The 20,640-nt window shown below is 48.3% G+C and overlaps 1 protein-coding gene across 1 annotated transcript in view; it reads left to right on the top strand.

Moving 5' to 3' along the window:
* Window positions 1-957: 957 nt before the first annotated feature.
* The window catches only part of LOC311527758 (uncharacterized protein), a 31,753-nt gene continuing 12,070 nt past the window's right edge, over window positions 958-20,640 (top strand). Inside the window, exons 1-12 of the mRNA XM_084642055.1 lie at window positions 958-1,088; window positions 5,387-5,497; window positions 6,387-6,513; window positions 6,944-7,037; window positions 7,964-8,114; window positions 8,238-8,400; window positions 8,940-9,065; window positions 9,674-9,736; window positions 11,563-11,685; window positions 12,694-12,849; window positions 17,727-17,780; window positions 19,815-20,032. Of these exons, the coding sequence (XP_084498181.1) occupies window positions 5,392-5,497; window positions 6,387-6,513; window positions 6,944-7,037; window positions 7,964-8,114; window positions 8,238-8,400; window positions 8,940-9,065; window positions 9,674-9,736; window positions 11,563-11,685; window positions 12,694-12,849; window positions 17,727-17,780; window positions 19,815-20,032 (1,381 nt within the window). The 5' untranslated portion in view covers window positions 958-1,088; window positions 5,387-5,391. The remainder of the gene's footprint in view (window positions 1,089-5,386; window positions 5,498-6,386; window positions 6,514-6,943; window positions 7,038-7,963; window positions 8,115-8,237; window positions 8,401-8,939; window positions 9,066-9,673; window positions 9,737-11,562; window positions 11,686-12,693; window positions 12,850-17,726; window positions 17,781-19,814; window positions 20,033-20,640) is intronic.

Below are 20,640 nucleotides of genomic sequence, written 5' to 3'. Positions count from 1 at the left end.
GGGGGGGTTGGAGGGCGGGGGGGGGCTCTGGGCGGGGGTTGGAGGGCGGGAGGGGGCTCTGGGCTGGGGCTGAGGGGTTTGGGCTCTGGGAGGGGGCTCTGGGCGGGGGTTGGAGGGCGGGAGGGGGCTCTGGGCTGGGGAGGGGGGTTACGGTGCAGGGGGTCTCTGGCTGGGGGTGCGGGCTCTGGGCTGGGGCTGAGGGGTTTGGGCTCTGGGAGGGGGCTCTGGGCGGGGGTTGGAGGGCGGGAGGGGGCTCTGGGCTGGGGAGGGGGGTTACGGTGCAGGGGGTCTCTGGCTGGGGGTGCGGGCTCTGGGCTGGGGATGGGGGGGTTGGAGGGCGGGGGGGGGCTCTGGGCGGGGGTTGGAGGGCGGGAGGGGGCTCTGGGCTGGGGCTGAGGGGTTTGGGCTCTGGGAGGGGGCTCTGGGCGGGGGTTGGAGGGCGGGAGGGGGCTCTGGGCTGGGGAGGGGGGTTACGGTGCAGGGGGTCTCTGGCTGGGGGTGCGGGCTCTGGGCTGGGGCTGAGGGGTTTGGGCTCTGGGAGGGGGCTCTGGGCGGGGGTTGGAGGGCGGGAGGGGGCTCTGGGCTGGGGAGGGGGGTTACGGTGCAGGGGGTCTCTGGCTGGGGGTGCGGGCTCTGGGCTGGAGATGAGGGGTTTGGGGTGTAGGAGGGGGCTCTGGGCGGGGGTTGGAGGGCGGGAGGGGGCTCTGGGCGGGGGCTCGGGGGCTTGGGGTGGGGCCCAGGCCACAACTCCTGTCAGTCCCCCGACGGCCCGGCGCGCCTCGGCCTGCGGGGCCCCAGCACGAGCAAGACCCCCCGGCCCCCCCCCCCGGGCTGTCGCGCGCCGCGGCGGGGGCCCCCAGGGAGCCCCCGCCCGCCGCGCCAGGAGCCAACATGGCCGCCGCGGCGCCCGCCTCCCGTCACGTGACGGGTCGCGGCTCCGTTCAGTCCTGGCGGAAGCGCCGGTGCCGCCGCCAGGTCCCGGGGCCTCCGCGCGGGGTCGCGGCTCCGGAAGTCCTGCCCGGGGAGTCAGCCGCGAGAATTGAAAGCGACGGCGGCCGCTGTTGGCGGCAGAAGGGCCGTGGCGGGCGGTGTGTGAGGGGCCGGCGGGGGTTGCGGGAGGTCTGTGGGGTGGCGGGGGGAGAAGGGGGTCTGGGGGACAACGAGGGCGAGAGTGGGGGTCTGTCTGTGGGTCAGGGACAGTGGGGGGTGGGGAGAGAGTGGGGGGGTCTGTGGGTCGGGGACAGTGTGGGGGTGGGGAGAGAGTGGGGGGGGGGTCTGGGGGTCGGGGACAGTGTGGGGGTGGGGAAAGAGTGGGGGTCTGTCTGTGGGTCAGGGACAGTGGGGGGTGGGGAGAGAGTGGGGGGGTCTGTGGGTCGGGGACAGTGGGGGGTGGGGAGAGAGTGGGGGGAGTCTGTGGGTCGGGGACAGTGTGGGGGTGGGGAAAGAGTGGGGGTCTGTCTGTGGGTCAGGGACAGTGGGGGGTGGGGAGAGAGTGGGGGGGTCTGTGGGTCGGGGACAGTGGGGGGTGGGGAGAGAGTGGGGGGAGTCTGTGGGTCGGGGACAGTGTGGGGGTGGGGAGAGAGTGGGGGGGGTCTGGGGGTTGGGGACAGTGGGGGGTGGGGAGAGAGTGGGGGGAGTCTGTGGGTCGGGGACAGTGTGGGGGTGGGGAAAGAGTGGGGGTCTGTCTGTGGGTCAGGGACAGTGGGGGGTGGGGAGAGAGTGGGGGGGTCTGTGGCTCAGGGACAGTGGGGGGTGGGGAGAGAGTGGGGGGGTCTGTGGGTCGGGGACAGTGTGGGGGTGGGGAGAGAGTGGGGGGAGTCTGTGGGTCGGGGACAGTGGGGGGTGGGGAGAGAGTGAGGGGGTCTGGGGGTCGGGGACAGTGTGGGGTGGGGAGAGAGTGGGGGGAGTCTGTGGGTCGGGGACAGTGGGGGGTGGGGAGAGAGTGAGGGGGTCTGGGGGTCGGGGACAGTGTGGGGGTGGGGAGAGAATGGGGGGGTCTGGGGGTCGGGGACAGTGTGGGGTGGGGAGAGAGTGGGGGGAGTCTGTGGGTCGGGGACAGTGTGGGGGTGGGGAGAGAGTGGGGGGGGGTCTGGGGGTTGGGGACAGTGGGGGGTGGGGAGAGAGTGGGGGGAGTCTGTGGGTCGGGGACAGTGTGGGGGTGGGGAGAGAGTGGGGGGTCTGGGGGTCGGGGACAGTGGGGGGGTGGGGAGAGAGTGGGGGGAGTCTGTGGGTCGGGGACAGTGGGGGGGTGGGGAGAGAGTGGGGGGAGTCTGTGGGTCGGGGACAGTGGGGGGGTGGGGAGAGAGTGGGGGGAGTCTGTGGGTCGGGGACAGTGGGGGGGTGGGGAGAGAGTGGGGGGAGTCTGTGGGTCGGGGACAGTGGGGGGGTGGGGAGAGAGTGGGGGGAGTCTGTGGGTCGGGGACAGTGTGGGGGTGGGGAGAGAGTGGGGGGTTCTGGGGGTCGGGGACAGTGGGGGGGTGGGGAGAGAGTGGGGGGAGTCTGTGGGTCGGGGACAGTGGGGGGTGGGGAGAGAGTGGGGGGGGTCTGTGGGTCGGGGACAGTGTGGGGTGGGGAAGGAGTGGGGGGAGTCTGTGGGTCGGGGACAGTGTGGGGGTGGGGAGAGAGTGGGGGGGTCTGTGGGTCAGGGACAGTGGGGGGTGGGGAGAGAGTGGGGGGGTCTGTGGGTCGGGGACCGTGTGGGGGTGGGGGACCGTGTGGGGGTGGGGAGAGAGTGGGGGGAGTCTGTGGGTCGGGGACAGTGGGGGGTGGGGAGAGAGTGGGGGGGTCTGGGGGTCGGGGACAGTGTGGGGTGGGGAGAGAGTGGGGGGGGTCTGTGGGTCGGGGACAGTGTGGGGTGGGGAGAGAGTGGGGGGGGGTCTGTGGGTCGGGGACAGTGGGGGGTGGGGAGAGAGTGGGGGGGGTCTGTGGGTCGGGGACAGTGTGGGGTGGGGAGAGAGTGGGGGGGGTCTGTGGGTCGGGGACAGTGTGGGGTGGGGAGAGAGTGGGGGGGGTCTGTGGGTCGGGGACAGTGTGGGGTGGGGAGAGAGTGGGGGGGGTCTGTGGGTCGGGGACAGTGTGGGGTGGGGAGAGAGTGGGGGGGGTCTGTGGGTCGGGGACAGTGTGGGGTGGGGAGAGAGTGGGGGGAGTCTGGGGGTCGGGGACAGTGTGGGGGTGGGGAGAGAGTGGGGGGGGTCTGGGGGTCGGGGACAGTGGGGGGTGGGGAGAGAGTGGGGGGAGTCTGTGGGTCGGGGACAGTGTGGGGGTGGGGAGAGAGTGGGGGGAGTCTGTGGGTCGGGGACAGTGTGGGGGTGGGGAGAGAGTGGGGGGTCTGTGGGTCGGGGACAGTGTGGGGGTGGGGAGAGAGTGGGGGGGTCTGGGGGTCGGGGACCGTGTGGGGGTGGGGAGAGAGTGGGGGGGTCTGGGGGTCGGGGACCGTGTGGGGGTGGGGTGAGAGTGGGGGGGTCTGGGGGTTGGGGACAGTGTGGGGGTGGGGGGGGTCTGGGGGTCGGGGACAGTGTGGGGGTGGGGAGAGAGTGGGGGGGGTCTGGGGGACAACAAGGGTGGGGAGAGAGTGGGGGGGTCTGGGGGTCGGGGACCGTGTGGGGGTGGGGAGAGAGTGGGGGGGTCTGGGGGTCGGGGACAGTGTGGGGGTGGGGAGAGAGTGGGGGGGTCTGGGGGTCGGGGACCGTGTGGGGGTGGGGAGAGAGTGGGGGGGTCTGGGGGTCGGGGACCGTGTGGGGGTGGGGTGAGAGTGGGGGGGTCTGGGGGTTGGGGACAGTGTGGGGGTGGGGGGGGTCTGGGGGTCGGGGACCGTGTGGGGGTGGGGGACCGTGTGGGGGTCGGGGATAGTGTGGGGGTGGGGAAAGAGTGGGGGGAGTCTGTGGGTCGGGGACAGTGTGGGGGTGGGGAGAGAGTGGGGGGAGTCTGTGGGTCGGGGACAGTGTGGGGGTGGGGAGAGAGTGGGGGGAGTCTGTGGGTCGGGGACAGTGTGGGGGTGGGGAGAGAGTGGGGGGGTCTGTGGGTCGGGGACAGTGTGGGGGTGGGGAGAGAGTGGGGGGGTCTGTGGGTCGGGGACAGTGTGGGGGTGGGGAGAGAGTGGGGAGGGTCTGGGGGTCGGGGACAGTGTGGGGGTGGGGAGAGTGGGGGGAGTCTGTGGGTCGGGGACAGTGTGGAGGTGGGGAGAGAGTGGGGGGAGTCTGTGGGTCGGGGACAGTGTGGAGGTGGGGAGAGAGTGGGGGGGGTCTGGGGGTTGGGGACAGTGGGGGGTGGGGAGAGAGTGGGGGGTCTGTGGGTCGGGGACAGTGTGGGGGTGGGGAGAGAGTGGGGGGGTCTGGGGGTCGGGGACCGTGTGGGGGTGGGGAGAGAGTGGGGGGGTCTGTGGGTCGGGGACAGTGTGGGGGTGGGGAGAGAGTGGGGAGGGTCTGGGGGTCGGGGACAGTGTGGGGGTGGGGAGAGTGGGGGGAGTCTGTGGGTCGGGGACAGTGTGGAGGTGGGGAGAGAGTGGGGGGAGTCTGTGGGTCGGGGACAGTGTGGAGGTGGGGAGAGAGTGGGGGGGGTCTGGGGGTTGGGGACAGTGGGGGGTGGGGAGAGAGTGGGGGGTCTGTGGGTCGGGGACCGTGTGGGGGTGGGGAGAGAGTGGGGGGGTCTGGGGGTCGGGGACCGTGTGGGGGTGGGGTGAGAGTGGGGGGGTCTGGGGGTTGGGGACAGTGTGGGGGTGGGGGGGGTCTGGGGGTCGGGGACAGTGTGGGGGTGGGGAGAGAGTGGGGGGGGTCTGGGGGACAACAAGGGTGGGGAGAGAGTGGGGGGGTCTGGGGGTCGGGGACAGTGTGGGGGTGGGGAGAGAGTGGGGGGGTCTGGGGGTCGGGGACAGTGTGGGGGTGGGGAGAGAGTGTGGGGGGAGAGGGGAATGGTCTTTTCAGCCCGTTTCTGGCTTTCCTGGCCTAGTTCTGCAGGGACAGTTGAAACCACTAGTCAGAAGTCCAAATATTTAAAAAAAAACAAAACACTTTTTAGTTACTTTCATGTGGGGCTTTCCATGTTGTGGGTGGTGTTTGCGTAACGTTTTCTGGGCTGCCAGCCAAAGCATCTGTGGGATTTAAAGGCTCCTAGGGGGAGCAGGGTGGCCTAGCTGATAGACCACTGCACTGAGACTCAGGAAGCCTGAGTTTTATTACTAGCTGTGCCACTGGCCTGCTGGGCAGCTTTGAGCACATCACGTCCCCTCCATAAGCCTCAGTTTCCCAATCTGTAAAATGGGGCTAATGCTCTGTAAAGCACTTTGAAGCCTTTTCATGAAAAGCTCTATGTTAAGAGCAATGTATTGTAGCAAAGTGCAAAGTTCATTTCTCTCCTCTAGTCCCAAATTGTTTTTTCTTTTTGAGGTTAGGTATCATGGGCCCAGAACAAGGAGGTGCGCAGGAGGAAAGTGTGATCCTGATAAGTGATGATGAAGCTGAGTCTCCTCTTGGGAACTCAGTCCTGTTAGTTGAACCATTGCGTAAGTGCTGTGCTTTTGCCTTATGTAAGTCTCTGCAAAGAGACTTTTTTTAGTTCAGATTTGTTTTGAGTATTACTACTGCTTTTGAGTCTCCAAGCCAGTGTATGTAGTTCTAAAATCATCAAAGTGTGAAGGTGCTTCCTCTGTCTTGTTGCAGTGTGTAATCACCACGAAAACAAAAAAGAAAATTGACTGACCAGGGGCAGCAATAAAACTGGGTATAAACAAAATGTTTGTAAATGCACTTATTAAACAAACTGGAAAAATAAGAATTTTCCTTTGTACAAAATACTCATTTAAAAAAAAAAAAAGAATTTTATAAGTGGACCTTGTCCCTCTTAAATTGGTATCCATTACATTTAATTCCCTTAAAGGGCAAAGTATACTTAAGGAAAAGTATTTTAAGTGGTTTTGTTAACCATTTCCCCAGAATCTAAACTTTCATCAGAAAGTGGAGCCTTTTCTCTTCTCTCTCCCAGGGAGAAAGCAAAAAACGGAGAGAAAGCAAAGGTTCTTCTGGTATTTCACATCTTTTTTAAAAAAATTCAACTTAAGATCTCCAGAAACTTTAACTTTTTTTTTTTAAGCACTAAGTAGTTTTAAGTTGTTAACAAGTTTCTCTAAATACGGCTGGTGTGTGGTATCAAAGTACCAGTAGGATTTCCAATGCCTGTCCTGCATCAATGTGAATAACCTCTTTAATTTCTGTTGCGGTGGTGCCAGTCATAGAGCAGGACCCAATTGTACTAGGCTCTGTTCAAACACTGGACAAAGACCATCTTTGCCCCAACATGCTTAATGAATAAAAACCAATAGCCAGTTTTGCTTTTAACTAAATCTGCAATCATTTTACTCTGAAATAAACCACAGTGTATTTCCCTTTTTACAGAAAAACCTATTCTGGAAGACAAAGCTGAAGAGATTGTGGATGAGGAATGTGAACTAGTAGTTACTTTCTGTAAACAAGGGAAAGTGATGCCTCATGCAAGATATGACTGTATGACACACCCATTTGAGTATGTTCAGTAGCATAGTGGATAATATGGGTTTCCTCTTTTATAGGGAGTAATACCAGATTTTTTTATTATTGATATTTTGTGTGCATTTATTTAATTTGTACTAAATTTCAATAGAGGAGTCTAAAAAAACCCAGTATCAGTGATATCTTTTTTTTTATGGCTAGAAAATTTAAATCATATAATTGCAATCAGGGCACAAAGCAAGGTCTCAACTTTCCTGCTGGGCCACATGCTATTCTAAAATACCTTTTCAAATTAGTGCCTTAGTGCTATATATTAAGTTTTACCAGTGTAAGTTTATTAGCTTATTTTGTTAAATAATTGTGGCAGGGTTTTAATAATTAAAAAAATTGTCATGAAGTAGAAGAGGAACAGAACAGTTATTTAGTGTATACTATAAATAGTGTTCTGCTTTATCAACCTACAGGCGAGCAGAATGTGAAACATGTTCACCCCTTGAGAACAATGCCAATATCTGTGATCAGTGCTACTGCTACATTTGTGATAAGCTAGCTTCTGAGGTAAGGAAGGACTTAAGGTGTAGTTATGAAACACAGGCTTGAGTTGTCCAAAGTGAACCCCCCCCCCCCTCCCGGATTAGCTTGATATCAGAAATATTCAGATTTCTCCACTTTTTGTTGCAGACCGTTTTTTTAAAAAAAAAAAGCTAAAATTTTAAAAATGTGGAATTCATCAAAATATTCTAGCTCTTTATCCAGATTTTAGGGAGGTTTTGAACATGGAGCCAAATGTTCTATAGAAAATGGTTCATTAGCTCAAAAGTGGCTTAAAATTATTTTCAGGGGTTTTTTTTCCCTAAATTCATTAAACTTTGTAGGTTTAAACTATATGCCTTTCATCCAGGAATGACAGCGCTTTACAGATCCCAAATAATTAAGCCTCTCAACATCCCTGTGAGTTAGTTACATATGTATAAAGGCTTAATCTTTCTAAGATCCAGTTCTCACTCTTTCTAGATCAGTCTGCTTTTCATGTAAATTCCTCTTCTATAATAGTATTTCCAGTTGTTGGTTAATATGCTCACTCCAGTATCTTAAATTTGGATTTTGAGTACACTGGGAACGATCAACTGAAAGAAACATACTAAAGAGTAAATAGAACTAAAATCTCCATGCTCACAACCAGTCAGACCTTGAATGGCTGTTTTATATTCTTTAGTCTAGATCTGGTGATGTGTGAGAAGAAGTACTACTTTGTAATTTTGACCCAGATTTATAGTGTAGATTATGTCATTCCAGGCACAGGTATGTTACTGTACAGTTTGTAAAATCAGCTAATGTTTGCATAGGAATATGCAGTAGCTCAGTATAAAAGATACTTAGCAACATGGATACAATGTTGACCTCGCTGAGCAAGGGATCGTAACTAATTTTTGTTTTGGTTAACTTGAATGCAATTTTTCCTCTTCCTTTCCCCCATAAAACAGTGCCAAAACTGGACAACCCCTTCTCACTGTCACTGCAATGCACATAATAAAAGCACGTTCTGGAAAGACCAGCGTGGTTTGGCCTTGGCTGGTGTTCTTGTGATGTTCAACTTGGAGCTCACAGATATAGATGCAGACCTTCGACATGGTGGTAAGCATTACGCTTTTGTGCTATCCCAGAATCAGCGAGGTTTAATATATAGGACTCTTTATGAGCATAACGCTTGTCTAGAAGAGAGCCTATTTCAGCACTCTTTCCTCTTCAATCCCCCAGGAAATCTTCTGATGAAATTTGTCCATGAACTTTCAGTGGAATATAACAAATATCTGGTTGGTGAGAGAGTGTCTCCTAATTCACATGAATGTTTCTGTCACCCAAAACGGGGACCTGGGCAATGTAATGTCTGCAGACAGCGCCATATGGAGCTTATATACAGGTAACTCTGATGAGAGGGTTCAGTGAATTTGCAAGGAATGTTTTTTTTTTTTTTAATTCACAGGGATTTGCTTTCCAGTAGGTAAAGCACAGTTTATGACAACCTAAGATTAATAATTAGAACAATGCTGTAGAAAACTCACTTTTTTCCCTCTTGCAATATGTTCCACTGGCCAGTTAGGCCAGACCAGGATCCAGTTCAAATGAACCCCTAAGCTTTAGTGTCTGTCCTTGTGTGACCAGATATTTAACAGTTTTTCCTCACTGTTTATAATTCATGGAAGTTTAAAACTAAATTCTGCTTCCTGACTAGAATAATTTTTTCTGGGGTCGGAGGGTCCAATTTCCATCCCATCCATCCATTCCTTTTAAATGTTGCTGTTTACTTTAAACGACTTGTATCTTTCCCTTGAAAGAATCTGAAGTATCGTGACTAGTCAATTTAAATGCTAACTATAGAATTTTGTGCAAACGCTTTTCATGCTGACAAACCAGTTCAGTGCAGATATACTTCACCGTAAGGACTTTTAATTCTCCTAGGTATTCTGGCGTTTTTGCACTGGTAACAACATTTTTAAATCAGGCAGAAAAAGAGAATCCTAAAGCTGCTGCTGTCATGCTCCTGGGAGCAGCCAAAGAAATAGCACTTCATAAAGACCCTGCTCAGTAAGTATTCCAGCTCACCCTCTAATCCCTGAGTCACTTTGCTACAGTTGTGGCTTTTCGCCCCAGATGATTTATAACTGAATAATGGCAGAGCTTAAAATAATTTCCAATCAAAATTGGAGAGAAATTGGAAATCCCAAACAAACGGGGAGGATGGTCTCATAGCTGATGATTGGATTGCAACTTCTACTATCTGGACTTTTTATGAGCTTGGGCAAGTCACTCTATCTCTGTCTCAGTTCCGCATCTTTAAAATGAGTAATAAATTTCCATCTCTGTTTTGCGTTGAGCTTGTAAACCCTTGCCTTGAAGAGCTATCTCTTGCTATATATTTGTACAGCGTCTAGCATAATAGATGCCCTCACTTCAGTCAGGGCTTTAAGTGCTACTGTAATACAGATAATAATAAATGTAGAAGGTACTCAATGCATTGAGTTTATTGTAACTTAGAAAATATTCCAAAGTATTTGCAAACAAAGTTCAGTGAGGTAGATGCCATCTGTTTATGGAAACTATATTTTTCACTTGTTTTTCTCTTGTCAATTTGATTGCTTTAAAACCAGTCCTAGGAAGAATATGTAAGCACTAAACTAATGCATTTGTTTTAGGAACTTGCAAAATCTTGGTGTCACTGCATCTTTGAGGATGGCTGTACCTTGTCTAATGGAAAGGTAAGACTTTGGTTAGTTTGGTGTGAGATTAAGATGTCAGTGAGATGGTAGTTGGCTGCAAAGTTTCTACTGTTGTGTTACAAAGTACATGAACACATCAGATCCTCAAAGGCCACCTTCAGTTACTGAAGTGTTTAAAATAGCTTTGGTGCTTCAAATCTAAATTTCCTGATATAGAATTCCTTAAAGATGAATTGTATGGCTCTAATACGGAGTAATACTAACTGTATCCGTAATGTTACACAATTACATTATATAAACCAGGATATATCAGTAGAAAAGTATCGAGAAGCAGCCGTGTTAGTCTGTATTCGCAAAAAGAAAACGAGTACTAGCGGCACCTTAGAGACTCACCAATTTATTTGAGCATAAGCTTTCGTGAGCTACAGCTCACTTCGTCGGATGCATGAAGTGAGCTGTAGCTCATGAAAGTTTATGCTCAAATAAATTGGTGAGTCTCTAAGTTGCCGCGAGTACTCGTTTTCTTTTATCAGTAGAAAAGGTTAGTTAAAACTTACCGTTCTTCTAAATTTCTTCCAAAGCCTGGGAATGGGGACATGTAACACATATTTCTTCGCTTAACTCAGTTCTTTCTTTAGCTTTGCAGTTTACTTTTAATAGTAAATCCACCAGCCAGAAAGATAAGAACTGATTTTTGGGAAGACTTCAATCGTATCCCTCCCACTATTTCCCTAATTTGAACCAATGGCCAGGTACAGCCTACATCTGTCCTAATTTTAAATGACTGCTTTTTACATTAAGGAAATAATTCTTTTCAAAGGTAATGCCTTATCACTTAGATTGTATACTGTATGTGACAGGGACCATCCTCTTGTTCTGTGTTTGTTCAGCACCTAGCGCAAGGCGGTCCTGGTTGTGACTAGGGCTTCAAGAGAATAAAAACATGATCTTGAAAGAACATGAAATAAGATTTTTTTATTTTTTTATTTTTTTTTTTTTTTGCTCCCCAGTCTTCCTTGATTTGTTAAGGAGCTCCCACTTAAGTCAGAAACAGAAACCACTCTTGCAATATCAATGGTTCACGTCAGAATGGACTTCCTACTCTCTGCTACAAACCTATTAAAAACAAAGTGTATTTTAATGGCATTTGAAGTTATTTATTTAAAAGGACAGTGTCAGTTTAAAATCTTATACTTTAAAGAATCTCAAATTTTAAATTTTAAATAGAATTGAAATTTTTTACCCACTGCTGTTCTGTTTTTGTTTTTGAATTTTGACTGCAAATGATCTATCTAGTTTGGTACACACTGGCATGATGTTGCAAATAGTGCGTGAGGATCTTTGATTTAAAAAAACCCCACAATAAATACTTAAGTTTTCTGTTTTTAAAATTCATACTGGTTCTAAGTGTGGTGGGTGTTCTTCCACCCCACGTCCCCAGGTGCCACCTGGAATTGGGGTACCACGGAGCCCTCGGACTCACCTGGGCTCCCTCTCAGCACTGTGCCGCTGAGACCAGCGATAGACCACTCCCGGTCCTACACTTCCACCAGCATTCACACAGGCAAATCACAACTTTCCCAATGTCACCTCACATGACTCCTCTTGTACAAATTACATCATAATTATATCATAATCATACCCCCATGATGCATATGGGTATAGTGTCACAGTAAGTCTTATAAAATTGTTTTTATACAAAATCTAAATTTTAATCCAAAGTGTCCTTTTGAAATTTTTTATAAAACACTATAGACTTGTTCCTAATCAGAAAAGGGAACTGACCTAGTGAACAATTCAGCTGGCTTAAAAAGATTTTACTCCCATCTCTGACTTTTAAAACTAGTTTATTTTTGTAAATGCAGGATTACAACACAACTTCAGAGGATGCTTGTGCTGTGTGACTTTCCAAAAGTTTTATATGAAAAGTTCATTAGTTTTTTCCAGACTATCTTGCTTCCGTCTCACTGCTATGCCTTCTCAAATAGGTATGTTCTTTGCTTCTATTGACTAAATGTTATTACTCAGTGGACTTAAATGTACTCAAGTGTGAAAGGGAGTATTTACATGTTATATCCATTGGGATTTCTAATGTGTTGCCACAACAGAGTGTGGCCAACAACCTGAACTCTTGAAATCTGTCCAGAGACTAAGCCTGGCATATGGTTTAATAGAAACTAGCTATAGTTTCCTACTAAATATTCCTTTTACTGGCAGTCTGGGAAATGGAAGCTTAAAACAACAGGGCTATATCAGACTTGCTTTTATTTGCCTTTAGAAACTGCAGGAAATGGTCAGAAGTTGTTTGTAATAGTGACTGTAAGCATTCATTATGATATCTCATATCTTCATAAAACCCACATTGTCTGCCTGGTACTTCCAAACAAAATTACTGAAATTCCTTGGAAAAAGCGACATGGTGTCATGCTTGTGTGATTTGTGGACATTGAAATTAGAACTGTCAGTACTTGGGTGGCAAACAATTATTTTTAGATGCAGTGGTTCTGTGGTCTAGGTTCTAAGATGTTTGGTTTATCAAACTCAAGATTTACTGAGTCAAATATACTGTGAGCATTATAATGACTTACCAAGAAGAATTAGTCTAGCATGATCAATACAATCTCTGTAGCAACCCAATCATATTACACAAATATGTGTTCCAACACAATTCTCTTCTAAAGGATAATTGTCCCGAATACTGGTGATGTATGGCCCCAAGGTCTGCTAGTAACTAGCTTAGTGCAGGTAGTGTCACGACTCTATGTGGCTGCTATAGCTTCATTCTGCTGCCATGACTAACGTGGGGTCCATCAAGTTAAATTTTCCGAAATGAGTCATAACCTTTGGAAATACTATCGTAGTCCATGTTGCACCCAACCTTAATGTGGGGGGAGGGGGAGTTGTGGTATTGCAGTGATATGGGTGTCTCTTTGCTCTGTTCTGTGAATTCTTACAATAGTTTTTAGAAAAGTATTGTCTTTCACTTCAATTTTCAGCCTAAACGTGGTGCCGTGGGATCATGGATTACTGACAACTGTCTTAAAAGGCCAGAACATCACTGGTCAAAGAACGCAGAAAGGAAAGAAAGTATTTCTGTGGGAAGTACTTCCTGTCATACAGGCTCGAGTAGAAAAAATGGAAAACCAGGGACAGTAAGTTCTTATCCATCTTTTGAGTACTTGAGTTCTGCATCATATCAGCTTTATATAGTATGGTGTCTTTCAAACACCTAGAATTGCTGCTGCGCTTTGTGTGTGTTTCTTTAAAAAACAAAACAAAAAATTTACTGACAGCTTGTAATGAGTGTTTTTCCATCATGCTTTATAAAGACCATCCAAAGGAGCTTCTGACACCTTATCGGTCTTAAAATGTACAACTCACAAAAAAGCTTGCTTCGTCTCTTCTACGCTCCTTTTTTGTCTCTTTAACTCCCAGTAGGTCTCAGCAGACATGCCAAACGTGCGAAAAAAACACAGAAAATGGGGATAATACCTATCTCCCAAGGGTGTTGAGACTTGATTGATGTTTACAGAGCATTTTGAGATCACTGGATAAAAAGCACTGTAGAAAGCTAGTGAATTGTTAGACAGGTTTCAGAGTAACAGCCGTGTAGAGAGGTGCTTGATCTGCTTCCTGTAAGGCCATAAGTAGTAATGTTAACGGTATCTTTTGGGTTTTGGCTCTGAAACTTCTTACAAGATTGATTAAACCTTGATAGGTCTATGAACATACAGTTAACACATTTGGAACCTGTGCAAATGGCTCTTTCAAACAGTGTATAAAGGTAAATTTTCTTGCTGGGTAAATTGCTGTCTGTACTGACTATACCTTTTGTAAAGGTTAGATCCTATAATAGCAGCTGCCATTGGGGATAGAATGGAAGCTTTTTCCAATTAAATGTTAATTGGGTTCATTCAAAACTTTGTATCCATTTTTATAAGAAAACTGTTCCTTTTTTTTTTTTTTTTTTTTTAATTCGTATCCAGTTTGAATGTTAAGGGCAGTTCAAGGTACTTGACATTCATGGTTCTGTCTAGACAAATCTTCATGGTCCAATTAAAGATCTGAATGGTTTGGGCCCCAGTCATGTGAGTCAACCCTCTCATTTGATATGCCACCACAGCACTTGCTACCAGAACCCAGATTTCAACCCTCATTGTCTGGGTTCTCTGTTAGTGGATTCTTCCTTTGGGATTTCATAGAATCAAGAATATCAGGGTTGGAAGTGACCTCAGGAGGTCATCTAGTCCAACCCCCTGCTCAAAGCAGGACCAATCCCCAATTAAATCATCCCAGCCAGGGCTTTGTCAAGCCTGACCTTAAAAAACTTCTAAGGAAGGAGATTTTACCACCTCCCTAGGTAACGCATTCCAGTGTTTCACCACCCTCCTAGTGAAAAAGTTTTTCCTAATATCCAACCTAAACCTCCCCCACTGCAACTTGAGACCATTACTCCTTGTCCTGTCCTCTTCTACCACTGAGAATAGTCTAGATCCATCCTCTCTGGAACCACCTCTCGGGTAGTTGAAAGCAGCTATCAAATCCCCCCTCATTCTTCTCTTCTGCAGACTAAACAATCCCAGTTCCCTCAGCCTCTCCTCATAAGTCATGTGTTCCAGACCCCTAATCATTTTTGCTGCCCTTCGCTGGACTCTCTCCAATTTATCCACATCCTTCTTGTAGTATGGGGCCCAAAACTGGACACAGTACTCCAGATGAGGCCTCATCAATGTCGAATAGAGGGGGACGATCACGTCCCCCGATCTGCTTGCTATGCCCCTACTTATACATCCCAAAATGCCATTGGCCTTCTTGGCAACAAGGGCACACGGCTGACTCATATCCAGCTTCTCATCCAGTCCCTAGGTCCTCGTCCCTAGGTCGTTTTCCGCAGAACTGCTGCCTAGCCATTCGGTCCCTAGTCTGTAGCTGTGCATTGGGGTCTTCCGTCCTAAGTGCAGGACTCTGCACTTATCCTTATTGAACCTCATCAGATTTCTTTTGGCCCAATCCTCCAATTTGTCTAGGTCCCTCTGTATCCTATCCCTGCCCTCCTGCGTACCTACCACTCCTCCCAGTTTAGTATCATCCGCAAATTTGCTGAGAGTGCAATCCACACCATCCTCAAGATCATTTATGAAGATATTGAACAAAACCAGCCCCAGGACCAACCCCTGGGGCACTCCGCTTGACACCGGCTGCCAACTAGACATGGAGCCATTGATCGCTACCCCTTGAGCCCGACAATCTAGCCAACTTTCTACCCACCTTATAGTGCATTCATCCAGCCCATACTACTTTAACTTGCTGACAAGAATACTGTGGGAGACCATGTCAAAAGCTTTGCTAAAGTCAAGAAACAATACATCCACTGCTTTCCCTTCATCCACAGAACCAGTAATCTCATCATAGAAGGCGATTAGATTAGTCAGGCATGACCTTCCTTTGGTGAATCCATGCTGACTGTTCCTGATCACTTTACTCTCCCCTAAGTGCTTCAGGATTGATTCTTTGAGGACCTGCTCCATGATTTTTCCAGGGACTGAGGTGAGGCTGACTGGCCTGTAGTTCCCAGGATCATCCTCCTTCCCTTTTTTAAAGATTGGCACTACATTAGCCTTTTTCCAGTCATCCGGGACTTCCCCTGTTCGCCACGAGTTTTCAAAGATAATGGCCAATGGCTCTGCAATCACAGCTGCCAATTCCTTTAGCACTCTCGGATGCAACTCGTCCGGCCCCATGGACTTGTGCACATCCAGCTTTTCTAAATAGTCCCTAACCACCTCTTTCTCCACAGAGGGCTGGCCATCTATTCCCCATGTTGTGATGCCCAGCGCAGCAGTCTGGGAGCTGACCTTGTTAGTGAAGACAGAGGCAAAAAAAGCATTGAGTACATTAGCTTTTTCCACATCCTCTGTCATTAGGTTGCCTCCCTCATTCATTAAGGGGCCCACACTTTCCTTGGCTTTCTTCTTGTTGCCAACATACCTGAAGAAACCCTTCTTGTTACTCTTGACATCTCTCGCTAGCTGCAGCTCCAGGTGCGATTTGGCCCTCCTGATTTCATTCCTATATGCCCGAGCAATATTTTTATACTCTTCCCTGGTCATATGTCCAACCTTCCACTTCTTGTAAGCTTCTTTTTTATGTTTAAGATCAGCTAGGACTTCACTGTTAAGCCAAACTGGTCGCCTGCCATATTTACTATTCTTTCGACACATCAGGATGGTTTGTCCCTGTAACCTCAACAGGGATTCCTTGAAATACAGCCAGCTCTCCTAGACTCCTTTCCCCTTCATGTTAGTCCCCTAGGGGATCCTACCCATCCGTTCCCTGAGGGAGTCGAAGTCTGCTTTTCTGAAGTCCAGGGTCAGTATCCTGCTGCTTACCTTTCTTCCCTGTGTCAGGATCCTGAACTCAACCAACTCATGGTCACTGCCTCCCAGATTCCCGTCTATCCCCACTATATGCTATGCTTCCCCAATGGATTTCCCGTTCTCATTTGTTCCACTGGGAAATCCATTGGGGAAGCATAGCATATAGTGCTGTTATAATGGAGAGAGACAATTACTAGTTTCAACAATGAGCGACAGCTCACTTCATCGGATGCAATCATTCGGATGTAGCTCACAAAAGCTTATGCTCAAATAAATTTGTTAGTCTCTAAGTTGCCACACGTCCTCCTTTTCTTTTTGTGGATATAGGCTAACACGGCTGCTACTCTGAAACCTAGTTTCGACAATGTGCATTCACACACACACACATCTTAATTCCTGTTTTTCAGTGGGTGCTGCACAGGGAGTAGCCTTTGCAGTTTCCAAATCACGTTAGTCCTATGTAGCTTGTACAGCTTGGCAATCATGCTTAAGTACATGTGTAAGCTTAAGTACAGACCAGGATTGAAGGTTCATGTAGGGGATGTTAGATCAGGGATGTAGACAATTTCTAATGCTTTCAGTTTCTTCAATGCTTCATGGTATAGAGCAGGGGTGGCCAAAGTTACTGACCCTCGGAGCCGCATACGACAATCTTCAGAAGTTCAAGAGCCAGGGTTTGCCTGCCAGGGCTCAGGGCTTTGGCCCCGAGACCATGCTCCCCCCTGAGCTGAAGCCCTGACACCTCCCTCCCTACTGCGCTGAAGCCAGAGGCAATGTGAGAGGGGAACACGTAGGGTCACATGCCCTCCCAGATTTTTGCCAGCCTTTGCTGGCCTTGCTTGGTCATATGGTGCTGCCGGGCCCCCTCTCTGCATGGCAGCTGCTGGAGCCAGCAAGCTGGGAGCTGCAGGTATAGACGCTGCTTTTGCTGCTGTCTCCCACAGAGGAGCTAAAGCAGAGGCCCTTCCCTGCAGCTCCTAGCTGTTTGCTGCTGCCTCTCCATGCAGAGCTAACACCTGGGAGCTGTTGGGAAGGACCACTGAGGGAAAGGGGTGTGTTTTGCTTGGGTGGTATGACTCAAGCTACGGGGCGGGGGGGACATTGAACTTTTAAATTGTGGCCCCACACATACTCAGCAGGCACCAGTTGTCTGTGGCAGAAGCTGCTAGCCCCACCACTCTGACGCAAGGCAGAAGCTCGAAGCTCCCCTCCCAGCCACCCAGCCTGGTAGGCGAAGAATGGGGTGGGGGGTGCCCCTCCAGGAGCCACACTTTAACTGTGAAAGAGCCGCAGTTTGGCCATATATGGTATAGAGAGAAGGAAGGCAAATTCCTATTGATTACACAGCTGGTGTTTCCACTGAATTTCCACAACCAGTACCACAGTGGTGACATTTTCCTAGATTTAAATATTGAATAACTCTGTATTGGTGAATGCTGCTTTTTTTTTTTAAATCTATCCAGGGACGTCAGTAGTTTTGGGGCTCATCAGAAAACGAGATAGCAGCAGTTTTATTTACATCCAGGTCTTTTTTTTTCCTGTACATAAATGTCTTCTACGTGGGAGCTATTGCTTTGTCTCATTAATTCTCATCCGTATTCCTGCTTCATCTGTTCAAAATGTAATGCCGCCTCTTCTCCTCCCTTCCTTAGTTATAAGGAAATAGTTCGCTACTTGAAAGCTGTGAAATGTAATGACATTCTAGGGTAAGTGGCTTTTTTAATTTTTATCTTTGCTTTAAGATTTCCCTGTCTGTGTCTAATCTTCAGTAAAATCACACCTTGAAAAGAAATGATTCTGGTTGGCAGACTTTCTTAGCTGCTGAACACAACATTGCATCACTATTGGCTGGTAAATGTAATTGGATCCAGATTAGATTTTTTATTTATTTTTATATATATAATATATAAAAAACATTTGTAGGCCTGGGTTGATATGAGTAATTAAGAGGGGGGAGGCATGTTTCTTGGAAGACAAAATTAGGAAGATAAATAGATCAGCAGGCTGAAAACAGAATGTTTGTGCTAGCTCACTGACCCATTTACTTATCTTAGTTAAGATAGCTTGGTCAAACAGTCTAAGATAAGGGGAAGGAACTGTGACTGACTTCCCCGGGGTGCACCCTGGAACTGGAGTACCGCTGAGTCCTCTGGCATACTAATCTGGGCTCTCTCTCACACTGTGGCAAGCTGCAGACCGCTCTTGGTCCTGTACTCTCACAAACCTTTGCACAGGCGGGGACACACCCAGGTGCAGTTACATAATGCTTCTCCTCACCCACTCATGAACTAACAATAGAGAAGCTGCAGCCAACTCCCCATGCCTCCCTAGCCTTGCACCCTGGACTGTACCATCTTGCCCTGGTCAAAAGCCTGGCCAGTGTAAGTTTATTACCCAGTCTGCCTCTCCCTCAGTGTGGAGAGGACAATGCATCAGTTTTTGTTCCTGAGCAGATTTCCCCCAAACACTTCTAGCAAAACACACTGTTTTAGGTGTAAAATATAAAACCAAATTATTAACTACAGAAAGATAGATTTTAAGTGATTATAAGTGGTGAACATACAGCTCAAAGCAGATTACCTAAGAAATAAAACAAAATGCAATCTAAGCTTTACAAACTAAACTGGATTTGAGTCAAGCAGTGTCTCACCATGTTAGATAGTACAAACAGTCCACCAGCCTTCCATACACAGGCAGGCTTTCTTCTTTCCCGCCTGGAACCTCCTTCCCCAGTTCAGTCTTTATCCTCCAGTGTTGTGTTGTAGAGGGAGTGAGGCCAAGTGATGATGTTACTTCCCCCTTTTTATAGCTTCTTTCATGTGGAGGGAATTTCATTGTCTCAAACAAGCCCCCAGCAGTTTGTGGGAAAGTATAGGCACCAAAATGGAGTCCAATTTCACATGATTTAGTTGCATGCCCCTGCATGCTTCGATGAGTCATGGCATCCATTACCCATATTTTGGCTGAAGTGTCCACAGGAAAGCTTATTAGGTGAGGCTAAGCTTTTCCTATGGGCCATTACCTTAAATAGTTCATTCACAATGTGCTGGATGTAAGCTACTTTGTGAGTGTTACCCAGGAGCAAACACGTTTGAAATACAGATGCATAGTCAATATTAGTAACTCCAGATACAAAAATGATACATGCATACAAATAAGATAATTATTCAGCAAACCATAACTTTTCCATTGACACCTCACATGACATGTTTTGTACAAGATGCATCATAATTATGTTCTAATCCTATCTTAATAATATCACTATGGTGAATATGGGGTGCAGAGTGTCACAGGAACACCCAGGGAACCATTTACAAAGAGCAAAATAACAATGAACAAGAGAAACTGGGATTGTAAAGAGTAGGTTGAACATGGACAGTGCATGGGCAAAGCATGCTGTAAAGGGACTGGTTCCTACAAAGTAACCAAACCAATCCCAAAATGTGGAATGCCGTGTATAGTAAATGTAAGGAAATCTGTAAATGTACATAAAGGAAGATGGTTTCTCTGTAACCTTGGATACATGAAGTACCCTACATCCACCCCCTTCATTCAAGTCTAATCAACTCAGTGTAGCGTTGCTGTATGCCAAATAAAGATACCTGAGTGACAAAGTCTTGAGTCAAACTGAGTTCTTGGGAAGCCAAGTGGAAAGAGGTCTCAAAGGAAATCCTGGTAATGCTTCCATGTTGTTAATGGCATCCACAAAAATCAAATCTGCAATCCTTTCTTGTATCCAGGTTAAGAAAGCTTAGAGATAAAATCCCATTCTACTTGTGCAAAAGTGGAGACTTCGTTAGTGCTGTACATTCATTGTTGCTTCCCTTCAATAACCTTGCATGCTGTACCGCCTGCCGGATAACCCCTTTCCAGTTTGAGATCTACCTAAAGATGTTCAGAACTGGGAGTGTTTCCTGTGGAAATAATTTTCATGACCCTGGAGAGTGGATTTCAATTGGCAAGTATTATTCGTTGAAGTGCTTCTTGCTTCCGTCCCACTTGACTATGGTGGTGTGTGGTTATCTGTTTGGATTAAATCTAACATGAGATTTATGGGACTTCAAACTCAGCCATAAATTAACTTGGTTAAAGCATGGTACATAAGTGTTCGTGAGGAACAATGCTATTTAAGTTTTAGACTCAAGCAGAAACTACTTTGTTTTATCATGCTCTAACTTACACAAATGCTAACCCTTGTCAGCCATTCAGCTCCTTTTTGTTTGTTTGTTTTTTTAAAGGACTGCTTTGTTAAAAAGTGCTGAGTATTAAACCCTTTCATAAACCACAATGTACACAATGGCACACTGTCATTACCCACACTGTCATGATGTGTTAGCCTTGCCCTTGAACACATGAGTGAATGGACCATAGAGACACTGAGACCCATTTCACCAAAGGCATTTGCTCAAGGTCAAGGCTGATATATCGGGATAATGTGGGCAATGTATATATTGCCTTTGTATACATTGTAGTTTATTAGAGGGTTTCTGCTGAGACTATTGTGATAATAGACCTTGGTACGCACAGACTTGCCCCACAAGAATGAGTCTGATACCACAAGCTTAT

Source organism: Lepidochelys olivacea (genome assembly GCF_965140295.1).
Source record: "Lepidochelys olivacea isolate rLepOli2 genome assembly, chromosome: 10".
Taxonomy (NCBI): Eukaryota; Metazoa; Chordata; order Testudines; family Cheloniidae; genus Lepidochelys; species Lepidochelys olivacea.
This window is presented reverse-complemented; position numbering and strand designations above follow the sequence as displayed.